General features: G+C 38.0%; 5 protein-coding genes across 12 annotated transcripts; 2 read left to right on the plus strand and 3 right to left on the minus strand.

The window, feature by feature from the left end:
* The first annotated feature begins 511 nt into the window (after positions 1–511).
* LOC104792268 (uncharacterized) lies at positions 512–4,290 on the plus strand. Of its 4 annotated transcripts, none has more exons than XM_087453696.1 (5): positions 512–672; positions 758–808; positions 1,052–1,372; positions 1,459–1,575; positions 1,726–4,290. In XM_087453696.1, exons 3-5 carry the CDS (start codon positions 1,067–1,069, stop codon positions 3,853–3,855), a joined length of 2,553 nt encoding a protein of 850 aa, XP_087309822.1. In that variant the 5' UTR covers positions 512–672; positions 758–808; positions 1,052–1,066; the 3' UTR covers positions 3,856–4,290. The 4 variants fall into 4 exon arrangements, with proteins under 4 accessions (XP_087309822.1, XP_087309823.1, XP_087309821.1 ...); XM_087453697.1 differs by having other exon boundaries at positions 1,066–1,372; XM_087453695.1 differs by having other exon boundaries at positions 514–672; positions 755–808; positions 1,066–1,372.
* Positions 4,278–5,389, minus strand: LOC104781913 (protein EXORDIUM-like 7). The gene has a single exon (XM_087453698.1). It carries the CDS (start codon positions 5,387–5,389, stop codon positions 4,412–4,414), a length of 978 nt encoding a protein of 325 aa, XP_087309824.1. The 3' UTR covers positions 4,278–4,411.
* A 1,732-nt stretch (positions 5,390–7,121) lies between these two features.
* On the minus strand, positions 7,122–7,742 carry LOC147942908 (uncharacterized). Its single transcript, XM_087456231.1, has one exon. It carries the CDS (start codon positions 7,740–7,742, stop codon positions 7,122–7,124), a length of 621 nt encoding a protein of 206 aa, XP_087312357.1.
* A 211-nt stretch (positions 7,743–7,953) lies between these two features.
* Positions 7,954–10,827, minus strand: LOC104792269 (protein NARROW LEAF 1). Of its 4 annotated transcripts, none has more exons than XR_015559351.1 (6): positions 10,611–10,800; positions 9,733–10,297; positions 9,493–9,636; positions 9,175–9,415; positions 8,545–9,073; positions 7,954–8,458 (listed from the first exon to the last, which is right to left on the minus strand). XR_015559351.1 is itself a non-coding variant. In XM_010518381.3 (6 exons), the coding sequence occupies exons 2-6, from the start codon at positions 10,240–10,242 to the stop codon at positions 8,115–8,117; spliced, it is 1,740 nt and encodes a 579-aa protein (XP_010516683.1). In that variant the 5' UTR covers positions 10,243–10,297; positions 10,611–10,827; the 3' UTR covers positions 7,954–8,114. The 4 variants fall into 4 exon arrangements, 3 of the variants coding, with proteins under 3 accessions (XP_010516683.1, XP_010516685.1, XP_087309825.1); XM_010518381.3 differs by having other exon boundaries at positions 8,545–9,045; positions 10,611–10,827; XM_010518383.3 differs by having other exon boundaries at positions 7,954–8,455; positions 8,545–9,045.
* Positions 10,828–13,671: 2,844 nt separating this feature from the next.
* On the plus strand, positions 13,672–16,238 carry LOC104792270 (histone-lysine N-methyltransferase, H3 lysine-9 specific SUVH5-like). 2 transcript variants are annotated; one of them, XM_087454460.1, is made up of 3 exons: positions 13,672–13,807; positions 13,911–13,975; positions 14,259–16,238. In XM_087454460.1, exon 3 carries the CDS (start codon positions 14,277–14,279, stop codon positions 16,077–16,079), a length of 1,803 nt encoding a protein of 600 aa, XP_087310586.1. In that variant the 5' UTR covers positions 13,672–13,807; positions 13,911–13,975; positions 14,259–14,276; the 3' UTR covers positions 16,080–16,238. The 2 variants fall into 2 exon arrangements, with proteins under 2 accessions (XP_087310586.1, XP_010516686.2); XM_010518384.2 differs by lacking the exon at positions 13,672–13,807 and having other exon boundaries at positions 13,858–13,975.
* The last annotated feature ends 963 nt before the right edge of the window (positions 16,239–17,201 follow it).

The following is a 17,201-nucleotide window of genomic DNA, read 5'->3' on the forward strand; positions in this document are numbered from 1 at the left end:
ATGGTTCACTTTGTCAGTATTTTTAGTATTTTACCATTTACGGTTGCTGATGTCTCTCCCGTATACCAAAAATGTAGTATGTGTTTATACATATAAAAATTATTATTAAACCGCAATTGAACCATATAATAAATTAGAGGGGTTTAAATGCAATTAGGTGAAAAGTCAATGCAAAAAAAAAAAAAAAAATGGCTTATGCTTAAATTCACCCATTCACTTTTCCTTTATAACCCCAAAATTATAATGCAAACTTCTTAACTAGTAAAAGAAAATCCCCAATTGAATTACTGAACAGAGACGAAATCAAATAAGAAAGTAAAAAAAAAAAGTAAATCCGCTGATCGCAATAGAAATCGGAGTTGATTTCAGCAAATCATACAAGATAAGGTATGATAATTGCAATATATTGTCGATTAAAAAGAAGAGTAAAATATTTATGATGATAAAGTATATGGGGGTGGGGACCATAACCCAAAATACAAAACTATATATATATATATAGAGAGAGAGAGAGAGAGCTGAACCAAAAAAAAATCTCATAACGAAAACGGAAAATAAAAACCACCACTCTCCTCGGTTTCTCTGCGTTTTGTTCACTTTGCCCCAAAAGAAAAAATCTCTTCTTCTTCTTCTTTCGCTCCCCCTCCCCTCCTTCGCCGTTTCGTGTGTCCGGTAATTTATAATTCTTGTTTCTTCTCAACTTCTTTGTGGGATTTTTTTTTTTTTTTTATGTTTTTGTTTTTGTTTTTGGTAGAAGTCGATTTTAACAAACCAGGCAAACTCCAAAGACGTGAATTCCTTTATCCAGGTCTGATTTTGTAACATTGCTTTATCTCTCTATAAAAATTAATGGCTTCATCGTTCTACTACATGTCTTATTGTAATTTGATTATGATTGCTTTGTGATAAGAGTTAACGTCAGCGTTTTCATGATGTTTAAATTTTCCAATTGCGTCACTATCTTTCGTCTTCTTTCCTTGTTGTTGTTGTTGTTGTTGTTCTAGTCCAAAATGAAGGATAGTTAGTTTCTCTGTCTTGTTATTTTTTTTAGTTTCTCTGTAACAGCATGCCGAAGCATCGGAGGATGAAGCATATGGAGGAACCCTATGGTGGTGCTTCTGGAGAGTACCCTGACTTTGGTGCAATTTTCATGTCCAATTACTCCACGAGAAAGGAATGCCTTGGACGAGAGCTTTTCGGTTTGCCAATGAGGCAAGCCGGTTTTGTTAAACAGGTCAAAGCCGGAATGTTGTTGTTTTTGTTTGAATTCGAGAGTAGACAGCTACATGGTGTCTTTCAGGCTTCCTCTGATGGTGCAATCAACATTGAGTCCGATGCATTCTGCTCTTCTGGCAAACAGTTCCCTGCTCAGGTAACTTGGGATTCACTTTCCTCCTTTGAGTATTTGGGTTTTTTTGTGTCAAACATTACATTTTTTGCCGTGATCTCATTTCTTAGGTCAAGTTTACTGAGAAGTGGCGTTGTAGGCCGCTTCCTGAAAGCGAGTTTCGTCATGCTATTCGTGAAAACTACTTTACAGCAACTAAGTTCAATTTTGGACTCTCCAAGGCTCAGGTGTGTGTGCTTAATTTTTCCCTGTAAATCTAAACATTTCTGCTTTATTATGGTTATAGTTCTCGAACTATCTTTGTTTAGTTGTTATTAGGCGGGGTTGATTTACTTTCTTTTGTGGTCTGACACTCTGTTTGGAAATGTCATGTATAGGTTCAGAAGCTGTTGAAGTTGTTTAGCTTGAAGAAAGAAGATAGATCCAGGCTGAGGAAAACTGCAGTTGTAAAACCCACTAGAGAAGCTGAAAGGAATCTGAGAAATAGAGTTGGTGATCGCTGCTTTCGGAATTTTAATGCAGGAGAAACGGATGGAGATGTTGACAGTGAGTTTCCCTTCAGAGTTACTTCTGCAGGAGAAGCCCGTGATCGTAGGCCAGCAGAAAATTATGGTTTTGAGGATGAATCTGCTATTGGCGTAGAGGTTGATCCAACTAAAGGGAATGAGTACTCTGGAGACACGTCTGACGTTAACCTGAATTATAGCTTTGGCACTGATGCTTTAACTAATAATTCTCCTGTTAATGATCGAAGAGTCCCGAAGAACCTGAGACACACTGCAAGTGGCTGGGTAGAAAACAAGCACAATGAAAAAGATGGTATCGCACAGGAAAGTCTGTGGTCTAACGACAAAGAACACCTTAAGTTTGAGGCAGTTCCAGTGGTTACTCCTCGTAGCATACCTCAAGACTTACCATATGGAACAAACAGAGGATACTATGACCCTTGTGAGCCTGGTATCATGGGAGATGCAACAATGACAAGATCTAGGCATGATCTTGGTGCACTTAATGTTGATTTAATTGGCTCAGCTTTCGTTCCAGCCAACTCAAATTATGATTTTGGAGAAGAATATATACCTGTTGGTGGTTATGTCAGTGACACCTTGCCCTCTAAGAACTCAAATTATGATTTTGGAGAAGAATATATACCTGTTGGTGGTTATGTCAGTGACGCCTTGCCCAAGAACTCAAATTGTGATTCTGGAGAAGAATATATACCTGTTGGTGGTGGTTATGTCAGTGACGCCTTGCCCTCTGAGACAGTCCAACCATTTTCTGATGAATATAATGGTACTAGTATGAACACTAGTAGTCTGGGTTATATTCCAATGCCTATTGAACATCATCGTGAATACCAAACTAACATTGGCAAGTCTGTAGTTGCGCGTGCTGAATCTGAATCCAGATATGGACATCTGCGTCATTATCAGTTTCCTGGTAACTTAACTTCTACAGGGTCCACTGAAAACATGAGGACGGTTGAGAGGCTACCGTACCCCGACCCCCGCATCGTTCCTTCATTTACTCCTTCATCATCAAGGGGTTTTTCTCCCAAGGACGGACTCAACAGTGAAATTCAAACATATCAATACCAAGAAGAAGTTGGAGGTCATGTTTCTTATACAAACAAGATGGCTGTTCGGGGTTCCAGTATTTACCCTTCTTTTGCTTATCCTTCAACATCAGGGGATGGAGCTGATTTGTATGACAGAACTAATAACAAAGGCCAAGCTTCTCAACGGCATGAAGATTTTGGCGGTGATGCTTTTGACTCTAACAATAGGGTGACTCGAATGAAAGAGCGTGTTAATCCTGCTGAACTTGGAAGAACTAGAACCAGAGAGAGTGTCTTCAAAAGGCTTGGTGTGCCTCCTTCAAGAGAACGTTATGCTGAAAAGGATACGTCTCCGGACACTGAATCAGTCGATGAGGTCATGGCCTTTTTAAACGACTGTCACAAAGTTTGGATGGAGAAAAAAAGATCAAATATGAGTACCTCTGAGGATTCTGGCAAACCGAAGAAGAAAAAGGAAAAGATTCAGAGAGCAGAGGTACTTGACAATGATTTGACCCACCCTTTAATTGAGACTACTCCAGATGATATGTTGGATTGTGAAGGAAGTATGGAACAAAGTGTTCAAAAGCTACCATTCATTAATTTTAAGCGCCGTAGCAAAGCTCAAAAGAGCCCTGGTGATCCAACTCAAGGGTGTAAAGAAAGCCCTGAAACCCCAGCTTCTCAGAACAAGAAAAGGAAGCTGCTGAGGCCTAAACTCATTGAAGAGGACTCGGAAAAGGATAGAGGAAACAAAGATAATCCTATTAGAATTGTCTTGGCCTCGGAAAATGATAGAGGTAAAAATGAGGATCCTATTGAAAATATCTTGGCCTCACAGTCTGCTATTGAAGTCCCCGTCCATGACTTCCTTGGACGTAGTGAAGATGACTCGGAAAATGATAGAGGCAAAAATGAGGATCCTATTGAAAGTATCTTGGCCTCATAGTCAGTTGTTGAAGTCCCTGTCCATGACTTCCTTGGACGTGATGAAGATGACTCAGACAAAGAAAGAGGAAACGATGGTGATCCTATTGGCAATGTATTGGCCACACAGTCGGCTACTGAGGTTCCCTTCCATGACTTCCTTGGACGTGATGATCGATAAACGCTCAAATGGAGTTGGAAGTAGTAAAGGACAGAGAATATGGCCTCTTCCAGGATGTACTTCTACAATAGAAGGTGCAGGTTGTTCCTTAGCTGTTGTGCCATTTAATTTGTCTTCTTAATCATGTTGACTGTATAATATCTAGTACTAGCATAGAATCAATGTTTACATACTTTGGCAGAACAGCCATTTTGAGGTACTTGTGGATTTTTGTGCTCATGTTAAAAGCATAGGTTAGGTTCAGAAACTTTTTCTAGTGAATCTTGACAGCTAAAATACCTTAGATTTTGTAAAAGTCTTAAACTGACAAATGCAAAGATTCGACTTGGTAAGGCGAAGATAAACCATATACAGGTTCCGGCAAGCTTCAAACTCAGGATAACAGACATTATTGTCTCTAATTTATAGCGTTTGGTCCAAAGCATCTATTCCTAGTAAGATCCCAAACCCACTGAATCAGATACTTTCTTCCTTTAACTCCTTTCACATTATACACATTCCTCCACCTATCCTTATACACACTCCCCATATACCCTCCTCCTCCTCCTGACCCGTACACTCCCAAACATAAATCCGCTATTTCTGTTGGCGCCGTGGCGTCATCTCCTCCGTACCATCCGTTCAACATCGGGTTGCTTGACACTTCCGCCAGCTCATGGGCTATCACACTGATCATCCCATCGATTCCCACCTCTCCGTTTGGCGGTTTCATCTTCTCTCTGGCTACAAACCCGCTTCCTGGAAATGGCTTAGGCTGCGCAAACGGGTACGCACACATTTCTGGACACTGCTTCTCACTGTTCCCGACCCAAGCATACGGTACGGTTGCACCAACGATGCTAGCGAAAGTGAAGTAATGAAACCCGCAGATTGCTCTGCAGAACTCTTGCATCTCTACATCATCTGAGGTCAAGACCAAGTACAAGCCGTTTACAGCGTTTAGTGGTAACTTGGAAGTTACGGCAGTCCTGATCACAGACTGAACAGAGAAGCGAGTGAGGTGAGATCCATGAGAGTACATTGAGTCGTGGAACTCTCCGGACAAGACAAGAGTGTCGGTGATGTTGGAACCAGTCTGGTCTCTGTATAGCCTCACCGTCTTCCACCAGTTGGAGACTGACGGGTACTGAGCCGGTGTCGGTGAAGAGACAGAGTAGACGAAGTCTCGGATTGTAGATTGGTGATTTGGGTTCCATCGGCCGTACCAGATGATGTAGAGACTCGTCGCCGGCGAGGATATGACCGGACCCAAGTGGTACTGAAGGTCTACGAGATCGGAGGAGCCTTCATAGTTCTTGCTCTCGTCGAAGAACTGTCCATTGGATGCGAGAGAGGATGAGAGGAAGAAGGAGAAGATGATGAGAGAGATCATCATGTCGTTGGTTCTATGATTTGCTCAGTGGGAACGTTGGAGTGTTATTATTATAAGGACTAGGGAGTGAGAGTTATTTACCTCTTTTTTTGGGCTAGTCAAGTAATTTTTAATCGATAATCTTTATATTTTAAGTTATAACCGCCAACCAACATATAATCCATAAGCACCATAACCATACAATTTACATCAAAATAACTAGAACCACATAAAGAAAGTATATATATAAACTTAAAAGAAGAAGAGATTAGATCAGAAATGTCATGTCTTTTATGTCATAAGGTAGCTTTGATTTGTACATGTATGTAATTATGTGTGTTTTTCACAGAAGGTGTCGGTTAAGTACAACTTTTGAGCTTGATTGGTGGCACTGTTAGAGGCCACTTGACCAAAAAGTTTGTTTACCCACCCTAATGATTTCTTGTCAAAATAGATTCGTACTGAAAAGCAAATGAAAAGTGGTCATTAGACTCCTTACCATAATTGCATAAAATTTTAGAAGCCCCGAAACTGTAAAGCTTTTCATGTTACCTTAACACTTTTTCTTTTCTTTCACAAATCTCATACTTCTACTCATTTTTAGTTTTTAGTTTTTACTATCTACTATTTCAATAATTGCATTTGAATGGATTCGCTCCTTTGACCTTTAAGTTTTAACTAAGTCAGTGTGAATGGTTTTCTAATTGACCAAACCGGAAATCATAAGTCAAAATTCTGGATCATCATCCGGTTAGTGATTATTAATACCTTTCTTTAAATTTCATAAACATTTAAGCTTATACAATTATGCTACAGAACTTGGTATCGGTACATCTTTCGTTCGCAAAGAATAATAATACTATGCACAATTACGACATAAAATTTTGAGGATTTACTCAAGTCGCCATCAAACCAAACTAAACCGGCTTTAACTAAGAAAACTTTGGTTTTTTACTGTCACAATCGGATCAGAGAAGCTGCAAGGAGTTCTGTATCCGCGGTCTCCTCCACTCAACACAGTTACTCAAGAGAAGCTCAATGCAGAGGAAAATGCGGTATATAACATTGACATCCACATTTTAACGTTTCTAATTTGCATATCTTTAGGCAGTGTCATCTACAGTTTTTTTTTATTTCTAAGCTCAGGCTTTGATTTTGAATAGGTTAACAAAGGGATGGAAGTAGTGGAAGGACAAAGCGCCCCTCTAGCAGAGAAAATAGAATATCACAACCATGAGAAGGTCATCACTGACTTTGAATTTTCTACAAACGATCAACCTTTAACTTGTTAGATAATTCTTGTAAATTTAACATCAATGGAAGAGATTTACCAATTTGATGGGCGGCTCGGCTCTTCGTAGACCTATTTGGTTTGACAGTTTTAGTATAGTAGCAGCCTTTCTATACAAAACAGAGAGGTTGGTGTGTTAGGGAGCAATATTGTATGACTATAACTTGCTGTCCAAGGAACTGAAGCTTGTGTTACACGGGGTAAGGTTCAGCAACAATGGAAAAGAAGAAACTAAGAACAAGAAAGACAAAAGCATCAAACCAGTGAGCCGCTCCTATCTCCAATAAACCTGAAAACCAAAAAGAAAAGAATAAGCTTTGAAATTGATATGATTAAATTGTTCTTTTATTTAAGATCGATGATAAATATACAATATTGGTTATCAAAAAAAAAAAAAAAAGAAAGAGAGAGAGAGAGAAGATGAGATCTAAAAGGGCTTGAGCTTTTTCTAGGATCGGGAGATGGCTAGGTAACGTTGTAACGACAAAGAGGACAGGAAAGATTGTTGTCGCCTTGCAGCCACCGAAGAATACAGTCCCTGTGGAAACGGTGGGAACATAACAATTTCGTGGTAGTAGTACTGCTTTCACCCAGTGGTTCTAGACAGATAGTGCAGCATGAGTCTTGTTCGGTTTGTAAGCGAGGATGATCTTGGGAGTCATCATCATCTATCACATCACTAAACCAAGTATCTTCAGTAAATCCAACTTGAGATAGAATTATGAAACCAATTTCTCCTTTTTTTTCTCGATTCAGCATAGTCACTTCTTTGGTGATGTCAGGAACGATGCGGTCCAGAATACATCCGGGGATTCCCTCAGCCTTAAACCTGTGGGCCAACCATGAACCACAATAGTTTTCATCAACTATGTCACGCGGGATCTTGGTTATCAGTTTTAAAACTCCTTTCGTGCCGATGGTTGTTTGTTGAATTAGGGTTTCAAGACAACTATTAGCACCCCGCAAAAAAGTGCGCTTGATTCCACGGAATCTTATTACTAACGATATTGTATCTTTGAAAATGTCGGTATTGGGGGGTGTTTTTGATTCATAATAGTCCATAGTGATCGAATGTTCGAGCGCCATTGGAGACAGAGAGAGAGAGAGAGATAGTCAAGCCAAAGAACAAAGTTTGATCTGTTTGGTTTGGTGATCGATCCATCGATGCGTGTAAACCTCTTTATTTATAGACTTGATTACATGTGTTTGTTTTTGTTTTTTCCATTTTTTTTCTTTCTCTGCAGGTAATAAAAGGAAATTCCTGTCTTTTTCCTTTTATTATCCGGTTAGTGTTACATTAGGGTATTAATGATTTTCTTTAAATTTCATAAAACTTTACGCTTATACAATTATGCAACATAACTTGGTAGCAAAGAATAATAATACTATGCACAATTACGACATAAAATTTTGAGGATTTACTCAAGTCGCCATCAAACCAAACTAAACCGGCTTTAACTAAGAAAACTTTGGTTTCTTTAGTTTGGGCTCACCTAGATGCAACGATACGTTAACCTCTTCTTCGGAACTGTTCTTTAAATCGACGAGATCGTCTAATTTGGGTATCTCTTGCCCTTTAATGGCATAAGTGGACTCGTTAACGGATATAGGAGCAATGAACACAAGTTCCTCTATTTCAGGTGCTGGCTTGATAGCTTCTTCTATATGAAACTCATGTGGAATAAATGGCTCAACGCTCTCATCTTGTTTGTCTCCTGATGGAACAGGGTCGGGCGGGGATGACTGGCTAACAGTTGAATCAAGGGCTGTAACCGAAGTGTTCCTCTGTTCTCGGGCGGCTGCTGCAAAGTGTACAGAAGCCACAAAGAACAAGGCATGAAAACTTGGCAACCATTCTAATAAAAGATAAGGAAAAAGAGTTCCAAACCTTCAAGCTCATGGTTCGATGTGATGAGATCAAGCTCCAAGAGATCCAAAAGACGACCAAGATCCACTCCACTTGTCCAATTCTCGGGTTCGTGACCGGCTATTAGTTTAAGTCTTCCTCGGTTGGCTGTCCCACCCCAAATGATCCCAACTGGTCGTGGCTTCTGACCATTTGGACCAGTTAAGAGTATAAGGCTTCCGCTGTCACCTTCAAGGTCAAAAGTTTGCTGGTTTTCGCCTATGACCAGAAAATCCGTGAGGAAACAGATCCCTTTCTCATCGTTGTATTCCAATGCATAAGCCATTATGGTTCCGGTGGTATATCCAGAGCTTCTTCCAACTTTGACAACTTGTTTCCCAATAAGGCTATCAATTGGGGATTGCAAATCTATAACGTGCACATTTCCTATCTCACCAATGCCTTTTATCACCGTAGTTACATTGCTCGTGTTGAAATCTTCTGCAAAAGGAATAAAGGCACCGTCCGCTCTCACAAATGTTTCTGCATTGGGATACATATGAAAGATGACCTGTATAGTCAGTAATCAGTATGAAAGAAGAGTGTCCCCAGATATGCCGGTTCCTGAACAGAACGATGCAGAGATTTGCCATAAAATTATAACTGGAGTACCTGGATTTGTGCCAGCAAATATGCCGTACCACTGATCATCTGTGATAAAAGATGTTGCTCTCTCAACTGCACCGAGGTAGACACCCGGTCCAAGGCTTGGAGGTAAAGGATGAAACATTTTCTGGCTTGGATAATCCAAATCAACTGCAACATGCCGATTAGTAAGGAAACCAACCTGATGGTTACCTGTTCTGCTTTTCACTATAGCTCCCAAGGTTCCATATGTTTCTTGGCTTGCAACCTACACAACATGAAACAGAAACTGAGAATTTACAGTTACAGTTCTTAGAAGATGGGAGGATGAAAAAAAAGATGTACCTGAGAACCCGAGCCAATGCAGGGATCACTTCCTCTCAAACGATCTACAAGTTCATTATAAACCTGTTCTTTAGGTGTTGCAGCAGGAGCACCGTAATATTGGAATTCCACAACATCTACATCGCACCATACCCCTCCAGGACCCTATTACGGAATGAATACAACATCTTATCATATATGCTCCGATAACATTTCTGAAAAGCTGTTTGTAGAATGGATGAACACAAGATATAACCCAACCTCGAGGGCAGAAGGAAGACACTGCATTGGACTTAGCCATTGCCTATGGACTTTCCTAGCAACAAAGACAAGTATTGCTGGAATATTCGTTAGAACACCACGGCTAATCCGAAACCCAACTGCAGTACCAAAGCTGAACCGGCGCAGGATTTTACTATGAAACGCTCTAATGGTCATGAGCTCAAGCAAGGTGGTGGCTTGTTGTCCTGATGGCAACCTGCCAACAACTTCAGGTAAAACCCCTTTCTGGAGATTTCCAAAGTAGTTAGCTCGGTCTTCAACAGCATCGTTAAGCCGGCTAAGAGTAGGCCAGGAGAAGTAAGGAGCATTACTCTCAGCGTGCTGGATGTTGAGTGTAAATGGCTGAAGAGGAGATGGACTTGAAGATGATGATGGAAAACTCAAGTGATTGCAGTGATGATGATTTCTCTCCAAATCCAAAGCAGAATCCTCAGATTCAGAAGAAGTTGCTGCTTGGATAAATCTCTGACTCCAACCTCCCAAAGTCATCTCCTTTTGTAAACAATGCTACTTAACCTGACTTCTATTGAAGAAAACACCAGCTCTGTCACAAGAGATACAACACAGACTTCAGCTTCGTAAATTACAACACTTTCTATGCAAAATTACAAGTAATAGAACGACCCAATTAAGATAAAATCATCCCAAATTGCGTTTTATGAACCCAAGAACTCGAGTAAACTTGAAATTTAAAATTACAATCTTTTAACATAACACGCCAAACGCGCAAAAGGGCTTATAGGAAGAATAAAACCTGAACGAACCCAGAATCAAACATCATGAGAGAAGCCTAAAGAATACAAATTTCACACAAAACTCGATACAGAGAAGAAGATTCTCGAAGGCGCGAAACTCACCGACAGGGGAAGTCGTCGGAGTAGCCGAGACAAATTCATAGCGAAATGGGAGCTAAGACGGAGAATTGAAAGAGAGATAGCTGCATTTAGATAGAGATAAAAGTGAGGATTACAGAGAAGAAAATGGGAAGAAGAAGACGAAGAGAGAGCAATAGCTGCATAATAATAATAACAAGTTACTGTTGTTGATGGTGGTTGGTTGTGTGTTATACAGGACAGCGTTTTTTTTTTGTCGACGCATGAATAAATTAGCTTATTATAATAATGTGTAACCAATCAAATCTCTTTAAAAAATTTTAAAAAATTTAATTTATTATTCATTTACTTTATTATAAGGCTTTTTTTGCTGTTATGTTATTATTATGATTATCTCTTTTGAGCTTTTGAGATTTAAAAAAAAAAATAATGGGAAAGTTTGGGAAAGGACAAGAATAAAGATTTTGTTTAGGTATATGATAAATTGATAGAAAGCAGTACTATAAAAGATATGACGGCAAAAAAAAAAAAAAAAAGATAGAATAAAAAGGCATCAAATCAAAATATTTGGGTGCTCTTAGTCGAGTAGTTGTTGGAGTGTTGGACCTAGGAAATGTGCAAACTCGTTTTCTCTTGAGTTGGATGGATTCACACTAGGAAACAACAACCATATGCTTATTTGGTAAGCCAAAGGCTAGGTGATTCTAATGTCATGGTTAGTTTCTTCTTCTGAGCTTTATTTTTTATATTCAAAACAACAACAACAATTTTATCCCAAGAAACAAAACAACAAAAATTGCATCTCATTTTTTGGGATCAATGTTTATAAGTGACATGATGGGAAGACTAACCTTTAATCTCAAACTATGGTTTAGTAAGTTTTGAGACTTTGACATTATTCAACAATTCTAGATGATACATAGAACCGGCCAAGAGTACAAGCAGGGCAAGCAGGTGCTTGCGGCCGTGAGATAATATACTCATTAATCAGCCTCTTTTCTTGTAAAGTTCTCTTGGTCTGATGCTTGGAGCAATGTGCTATTAATGTCAAATGTCTGGTTCGAATCCAACTCCTCTATTTATTTGGTTGTCAATAATTTTTTTTTAAAAGAATAATTATAAAAAAATTGGGCTTGCAGCCGGCATTGCTTATATCACATTAGACAATAGCATTAAGTAGTATTTTCCATATGAAAGTGTTTGTTATTATATTTTTTTTCATATCAAAGTCAATTCAATTCAAACATACAAAAACAAAAAGGAACGGAGAGGTTATATACTGGTGAAAAAAAAAATGTCAAAAATATGCACAACATATTCTCAACAAAGTTTGTGTCCAATTTCCTTAAAGAACAGAACAATATCTCCATCAAATTCTCAATGACCTGAAGATGGAAACAAGAAAACAAAGAGACTCTTAAAAACAAACCCACAACAACAACAAAAAGAAATAATAAGAACAATGTTTGTGCCAACACAAATATCTGAGGACAACAAATTAGGAGTCAGAGACTCTCGAATCAGTTGAATATGGTCGAACGACCTATGCTCCATCACTGTTGGAAAAGAACAAAGTTTGTTGATTTCTTTGTTTTGTTTCCCCTTCTCTCGATACAAAGACACTCCTTTTCCTTACCTCAATCACAACCTTCTTCTCTAACACACATTGAAGGTTACTTCTTCCTCTGCAATGCGAACAAAAAAATTGTGTTTTTCTTTCAGAAACGGCTAAAACCCACATGAAAACGATTTTTTGCGTAATTAATCTCTTAAAAACAAAAAATTACCAACTTGGGTCGATTTTCATGTCCTCAATTTGGAGTTTTAGAAATTTATAAATTACCTTCAAACCTCTATCCAATTTCTTAATTCCAGTAAATCTATAAAATTCTTTCCAATTAATTAAATTCAATTAATTTATTAATTAAAATTTAAAATCGAATTGAAACTAACCTTGTGTTCAGTTGTTGATCTAACGCCAATTTTAAATCGGGAATATCACATTTTAAACATTCAAAGTGTCATTGAGTAGCACTTTAAACCTTGAGATATTTTCACTAACACTATAAACCTTTAAAATAATTTCACTAACACTTTAAACCGTAAAATTAATATTTCTGTTTGTACCGTCACAAAATATGACAGAACGATAATATCCGTTAACGTGAAATAGTTAAACTATGCTGGTTCGATTTAAATACTTATTTAATTAATTTAATTTAATTTAATTATCTATGAGGATTGATAAAAAAAATACATCAAAGCAAAAAAAATGAAGAATCAGAGGTAAGGTTAAAACATTTGACAAATGTAAAATTGAAGACGACAATATATTTAGAATATTCATGTGAAATTTCCAATGAGAAGTCAATCAATTTGAATTAGAATCTAGTAGAGATGCATTTATTAAAAGGATTAATAATATGAAGAGTAAAACCGTAAAAGTTTTGTGGACAATGAAGATGAACACAAATTTATTTTTATCTTTTTATTTATTTATAAAAACTAAAATTAATTAAAATTTAAATTAAACCAACATAGTTTAACTATTTTGCGTTGACGAATATTATTATTCTGTTATTTTTTATGGCGGTACAAAAATGAAAGTTAGTTTTAAGGTTTAAAGGGTTAGTAAAATCATTTTAAAGGTTCAAAGTGTTAGTAAAATAATTTTAAAGGTTTATAGTGTTAGTGAGATTCTCTCGAGGTTTAAAGTGCTACCCAGTGATACTTCGAAGGTTTAAAACGTGATATTCTCATTTTAAATCTGAATTGAAAGCCTCTCTTTGATAGAGGTTTCGGTTTCCTCAAAACCAAAATCGATTTGGAAAAAATTTACTCTAACAGTATAAGCAGATTAGAGAAGCTGTCCTTTAATATTTTGAAAGATTTTAGATGTAATTTTTTGTTTTGAGAAACTTCTAAAATATAGGAATATGAAGATCTCTAGAATATTCTAAAAAATTGTATTTCCAAAAAAAAAATACTAAAAATCTAAAAAAAAAAATTAGGTAAACAAATTGGAATATATTCTCAAATATTATATTTACAAGAAAACATCATTATTATGGTCTTGTGGATTCATAAAAACCCTAAATCAATATTATAGCAGTTTTCTTCATATATAAGAATAATTAGAATAAGTAGAGGTTACAGAGCAGTTTAACCACACAGAAGAGAGGCATGAGATGCATGCTGAGATAACAATAGTTATTATCTGAGTGAGTGAAAGACAATTTACCCAAATTTCGAAAAGAAAAAGAAAGAAAGAAAGACTAATAAAAAACTGATTTTGTTTTGTTTTGTTTTGCCCAATTTGAGTAGGCGATTCCTCTTATCTCCCGCTCCGGCCAATCGTCTCGTCATCTCCGCCAATTTGATTTCGCCTGGTAAAAATCTCTGTACCCTTCTTCTGAGACGCAAGATTTGATCTTTTTTTGTTTTAATCGCTTCCATCTCTCGTTTTTACTGCGTTTTCTGTTGAGAACTAGACAATGTAATTAGGCAAAAGTTGGTAATTTTGAGACTATGAAGTTTGTGAGATTTCTCAGTATAGGGTTTTGAAGATCTGCATGTGTAGGATGGTGTTTTGTTTTTCATGTAATAAAGCAAAAGTTGATAACTACTAGGATGGTGTTTCTTATAGTTCATATTCTTCTACTACATGAGTAGGAATTGGAGATAAATAACATGGTACATTCAGAGTCATCAATACTTAGTTCGTTGCGCGGTGGTAGTGATGTTTCTAAGGAGGAACCAGCAACATCAGTTTCTTCAGGGAATGGTAGATACACTGATCCCCTTGGTAGGAGGAAGTCCAAGCGGTTTAAGGTTGCTGCAGAAAGCGAGTTATCACCTGATTGTGGAACTGTTTCCATGCGGCTCAGATCGAGAACTTTACAGAAGGAGGAGTTCCTAACTGATACTCGCGAGAACAATAGGAATGTTTCTGATGACTTTGTTCCTTGTTCTGAAGCTGAGGTTGAGTTGATTCCTGGAGAAAACGTGGTCGGCCAAGATCGCTTTAAATCAGTTGATGTAACCGAGAACACAAGTGAGATAGATATGGTGGAGGCCCAGGCTCCAAGCATTAGCTTGCAAGAAGATGTGGTTCCATTGGAACTTGAGAAGTCGAAAGTTACAGTTCCAAAACCAGTTGAGGCTACAGGTAAAAGTCGTACTCATATTATCGGAGCTGTGCCTGGTGTTGAGGTTGGCGATGGATTTCAATATAGAATGGACCTGAACCCTGTTGGTTTACATAGACCAAGTCAAAGTGGTATAGATTATATGAAAGACTACGACGGGGAACTAGTTGCCTTGAGTATCGTATCATCTGGAGGTTATGGTGACATGCTTGATAACTCTGATGTCTTGATCTATACAGGCCAAGGCGGAAACTTGGGGAAGAAAAAGGGAAAGAATGATAATGAACCCAAAGACCAAGAGCTTGTTAAAGGAAACCTCGCTTTGAAAAATAGTATACACAAAAAGAACCCTGTGCGGGTCATAAAAGGCTACAAGAATACGACGTTAAAATCATCAGCTGCTGCAAAGAACTATGTTTATGATGGTTTGTATCTGGTGGAAGAGTATTGGGAAGAAACCGGGTCACACGGTAAGCTTGTCTTCAAGTTCAAACTCCGACGTATCCCTGGACAACCCGAGCGTTCTTGGAAAGTGGTTGAGAAAAAAAAGAAAACGGAGTTCAGGGAAGTTCTTTGCAATGTTGACATCTCAGGAGGGGAAGAGACATTACCCATACGCGCTGTGAATGATATAGACGACGAGATACCCCCTCCGTTTATCTACACGGCTAAAATGATATATCCGGATTGGTGTAAGCCAATTCCTGCAAGGACCTGCGGTTGCACAAAACGTTGCTCCGAATCAAAAACGTGTTCCTGTGTTGCAAAAAACGGTGGAGAGATACCGTATAATAACGATGGAGCCATTTTAGAAGTAAAGCCATTGGTCTATGAGTGTGGACCACACTGCAAATGCCCGCCTTCTTGTTACATGCGAGTCTCACAGCACGGGATCAAGATAAAGCTGGAGCTTTTCAAAACAGAGTCAAGGGGATGGGGTGTGAGATCGCTGGAATCTATTCCAGTGGGAAGCTTCGTCTGTGAGTACGCAGGAGAGCTTCTTGAGGATAAACAAGCTGAAGTACTTACCGGGAAAGATGAGTATCTCTTTAACCTCGGGAATGAGGAGGATCCGTTCACCATAGACGCAGCACGGAAAGGGAACATAGGGAGGTTTATAAACCATAGCTGCTCGCCTAATATGTATGCGCAGGACGTTTTGTACGAGTATGATGAAACCAGAATTCCTCACGTGATGTTTTTTGCACAGGAAGTTATACGTCCACTTGAGGAACTCACGTACGATTACAATTACAAGATCGATCAGGTGCGCGACTCCAATGGTAATATCAAGAAGAAATTTTGCTATTGTGGTTCGGCTGAGTGTTCTGGTAGGCTCTACTAATAATCTGTGGTTCCCCACTTGTATTCTCTTCATTTTCCGCTCTTCTGAATAAGCAAATTTAGTGGACAGCTTTAGCCAAAATTACAGTACACAATTGGTGTTGTGATGTTTAGATTCATTGTTTCATTCTTCAGTTAATTCCCAAAAATCTCACCATAAGCCAAGTCTTTCATAGTTATTCTTCATTCTCTGCATTGTTATGTATTTGCAACTATTGTTTTGTGTGTGTTCTCCTTGTATCTACAAGATTTGCTACTTCATTATGACACCTGAAACCACAGAATCCTAGGAAACACATGACCTTACAATCTGTCTGAGCCGAATTTAAAATTGCTCGATCATGATGATGAGGAATGAATCTTGATCATTTTGAGAGATAAAATGGTGATGTTTGTCTTAGTGATCGCTAGGAACCAAAGAAGTAGCTAGCTCTCTTGTTTGTTTGTCCCAATCTCATCTCAGATTTGGTTTGATTTGGACATTATTGTTACTATTACTTAATTTATAGCTATGCATGGGATCCACTATGTTACATTACATATACTCCACTTTATTGCTGATTCCAAAACTATTCACTCCACATTGTTTTTTAGCTTTTAAAGTACAAAATGGTTGAGAGATCCATAAGATTTACTCTAGCATTAGGATAGAGATAGCAATTGTGTGCATAGATAGGGACCATGATGTGTATTGTATGGGTAGCCATGAAATCTTTAAATAACAAAGAAGTGAAAAGCTACAACTTATCCATCCATTGAGATTCTCAGGGATTTGGCTGGTTGGCCTTTTGGTAGTCTCCAATTCTGAATGACCATGAGCCATGACTATGACCATGCTTATCATTATATCAGCTATATTTCAAGATATTGACAAGCAGTTACAAGTGTATTTTTACTTTTGACTAGTTTTTAGGCTGAATACAAAAGTTTTTTTACACACCATATCTAGTTGAACTTTACTTGGGATACTAATACAAATCAGAAATTCAATTGTTTTGGTCCAATCATGATTAAACATCAAATTGGGTAGGCCTCTCTACTTATGATAAATCCCATTTTAAATTTTACAGTCAAGAGGACTAATGATTTCTGCAAATAGATTAAGAAATTAATAACCGTCCAA

This window comes from Camelina sativa, chromosome 6 (assembly GCF_030686135.1).
Source record: "Camelina sativa cultivar CO46 ecotype springtype chromosome 6, ASM3068613v1".
Lineage (NCBI taxonomy): Eukaryota > Viridiplantae > Streptophyta > Magnoliopsida > Brassicales > Brassicaceae > Camelina > Camelina sativa.

Bases quoted from the DNA above. Each gene is read 5' to 3' on its own strand.
- LOC104792268 (XM_087453696.1), top strand. From the start codon at position 1,067: ATGCCGAAGCATCGGAGGATGAAGCATATGGAGGAACCCTATGGTGGT. The intron at 1,373-1,458 runs GTAACTTGGGAT...CTCATTTCTTAG, and splicing joins GCAAACAGTTCCCTGCTCAG to GTCAAGTTTACTGAGAAGTG. The intron at 1,576-1,725 runs GTGTGTGTGCTT...TGTCATGTATAG, and splicing joins TTGGACTCTCCAAGGCTCAG to GTTCAGAAGCTGTTGAAGTT.
- LOC104781913 (XM_087453698.1), bottom strand. From the start codon at position 5,389: ATGATGATCTCTCTCATCATCTTCTCCTTCTTCCTCTCATCCTCTCTC.
- LOC147942908 (XM_087456231.1), bottom strand. From the start codon at position 7,742: ATGGCGCTCGAACATTCGATCACTATGGACTATTATGAATCAAAAACA.
- LOC104792269 (XM_010518381.3), bottom strand. From the start codon at position 10,242: ATGACTTTGGGAGGTTGGAGTCAGAGATTTATCCAAGCAGCAACTTCT. The intron at 9,637-9,732 runs GTTGGGTTATAT...ATTCCGTAATAG, and splicing joins GTCTTCCTTCTGCCCTCGAG to GGTCCTGGAGGGGTATGGTG. The intron at 8,459-8,544 runs GTTTGGAACTCT...TACACTTTGCAG, and splicing joins ATCGAACCATGAGCTTGAAG to CAGCCGCCCGAGAACAGAGG.
- LOC104792270 (XM_087454460.1), top strand. From the start codon at position 14,277: ATGGTACATTCAGAGTCATCAATACTTAGTTCGTTGCGCGGTGGTAGT.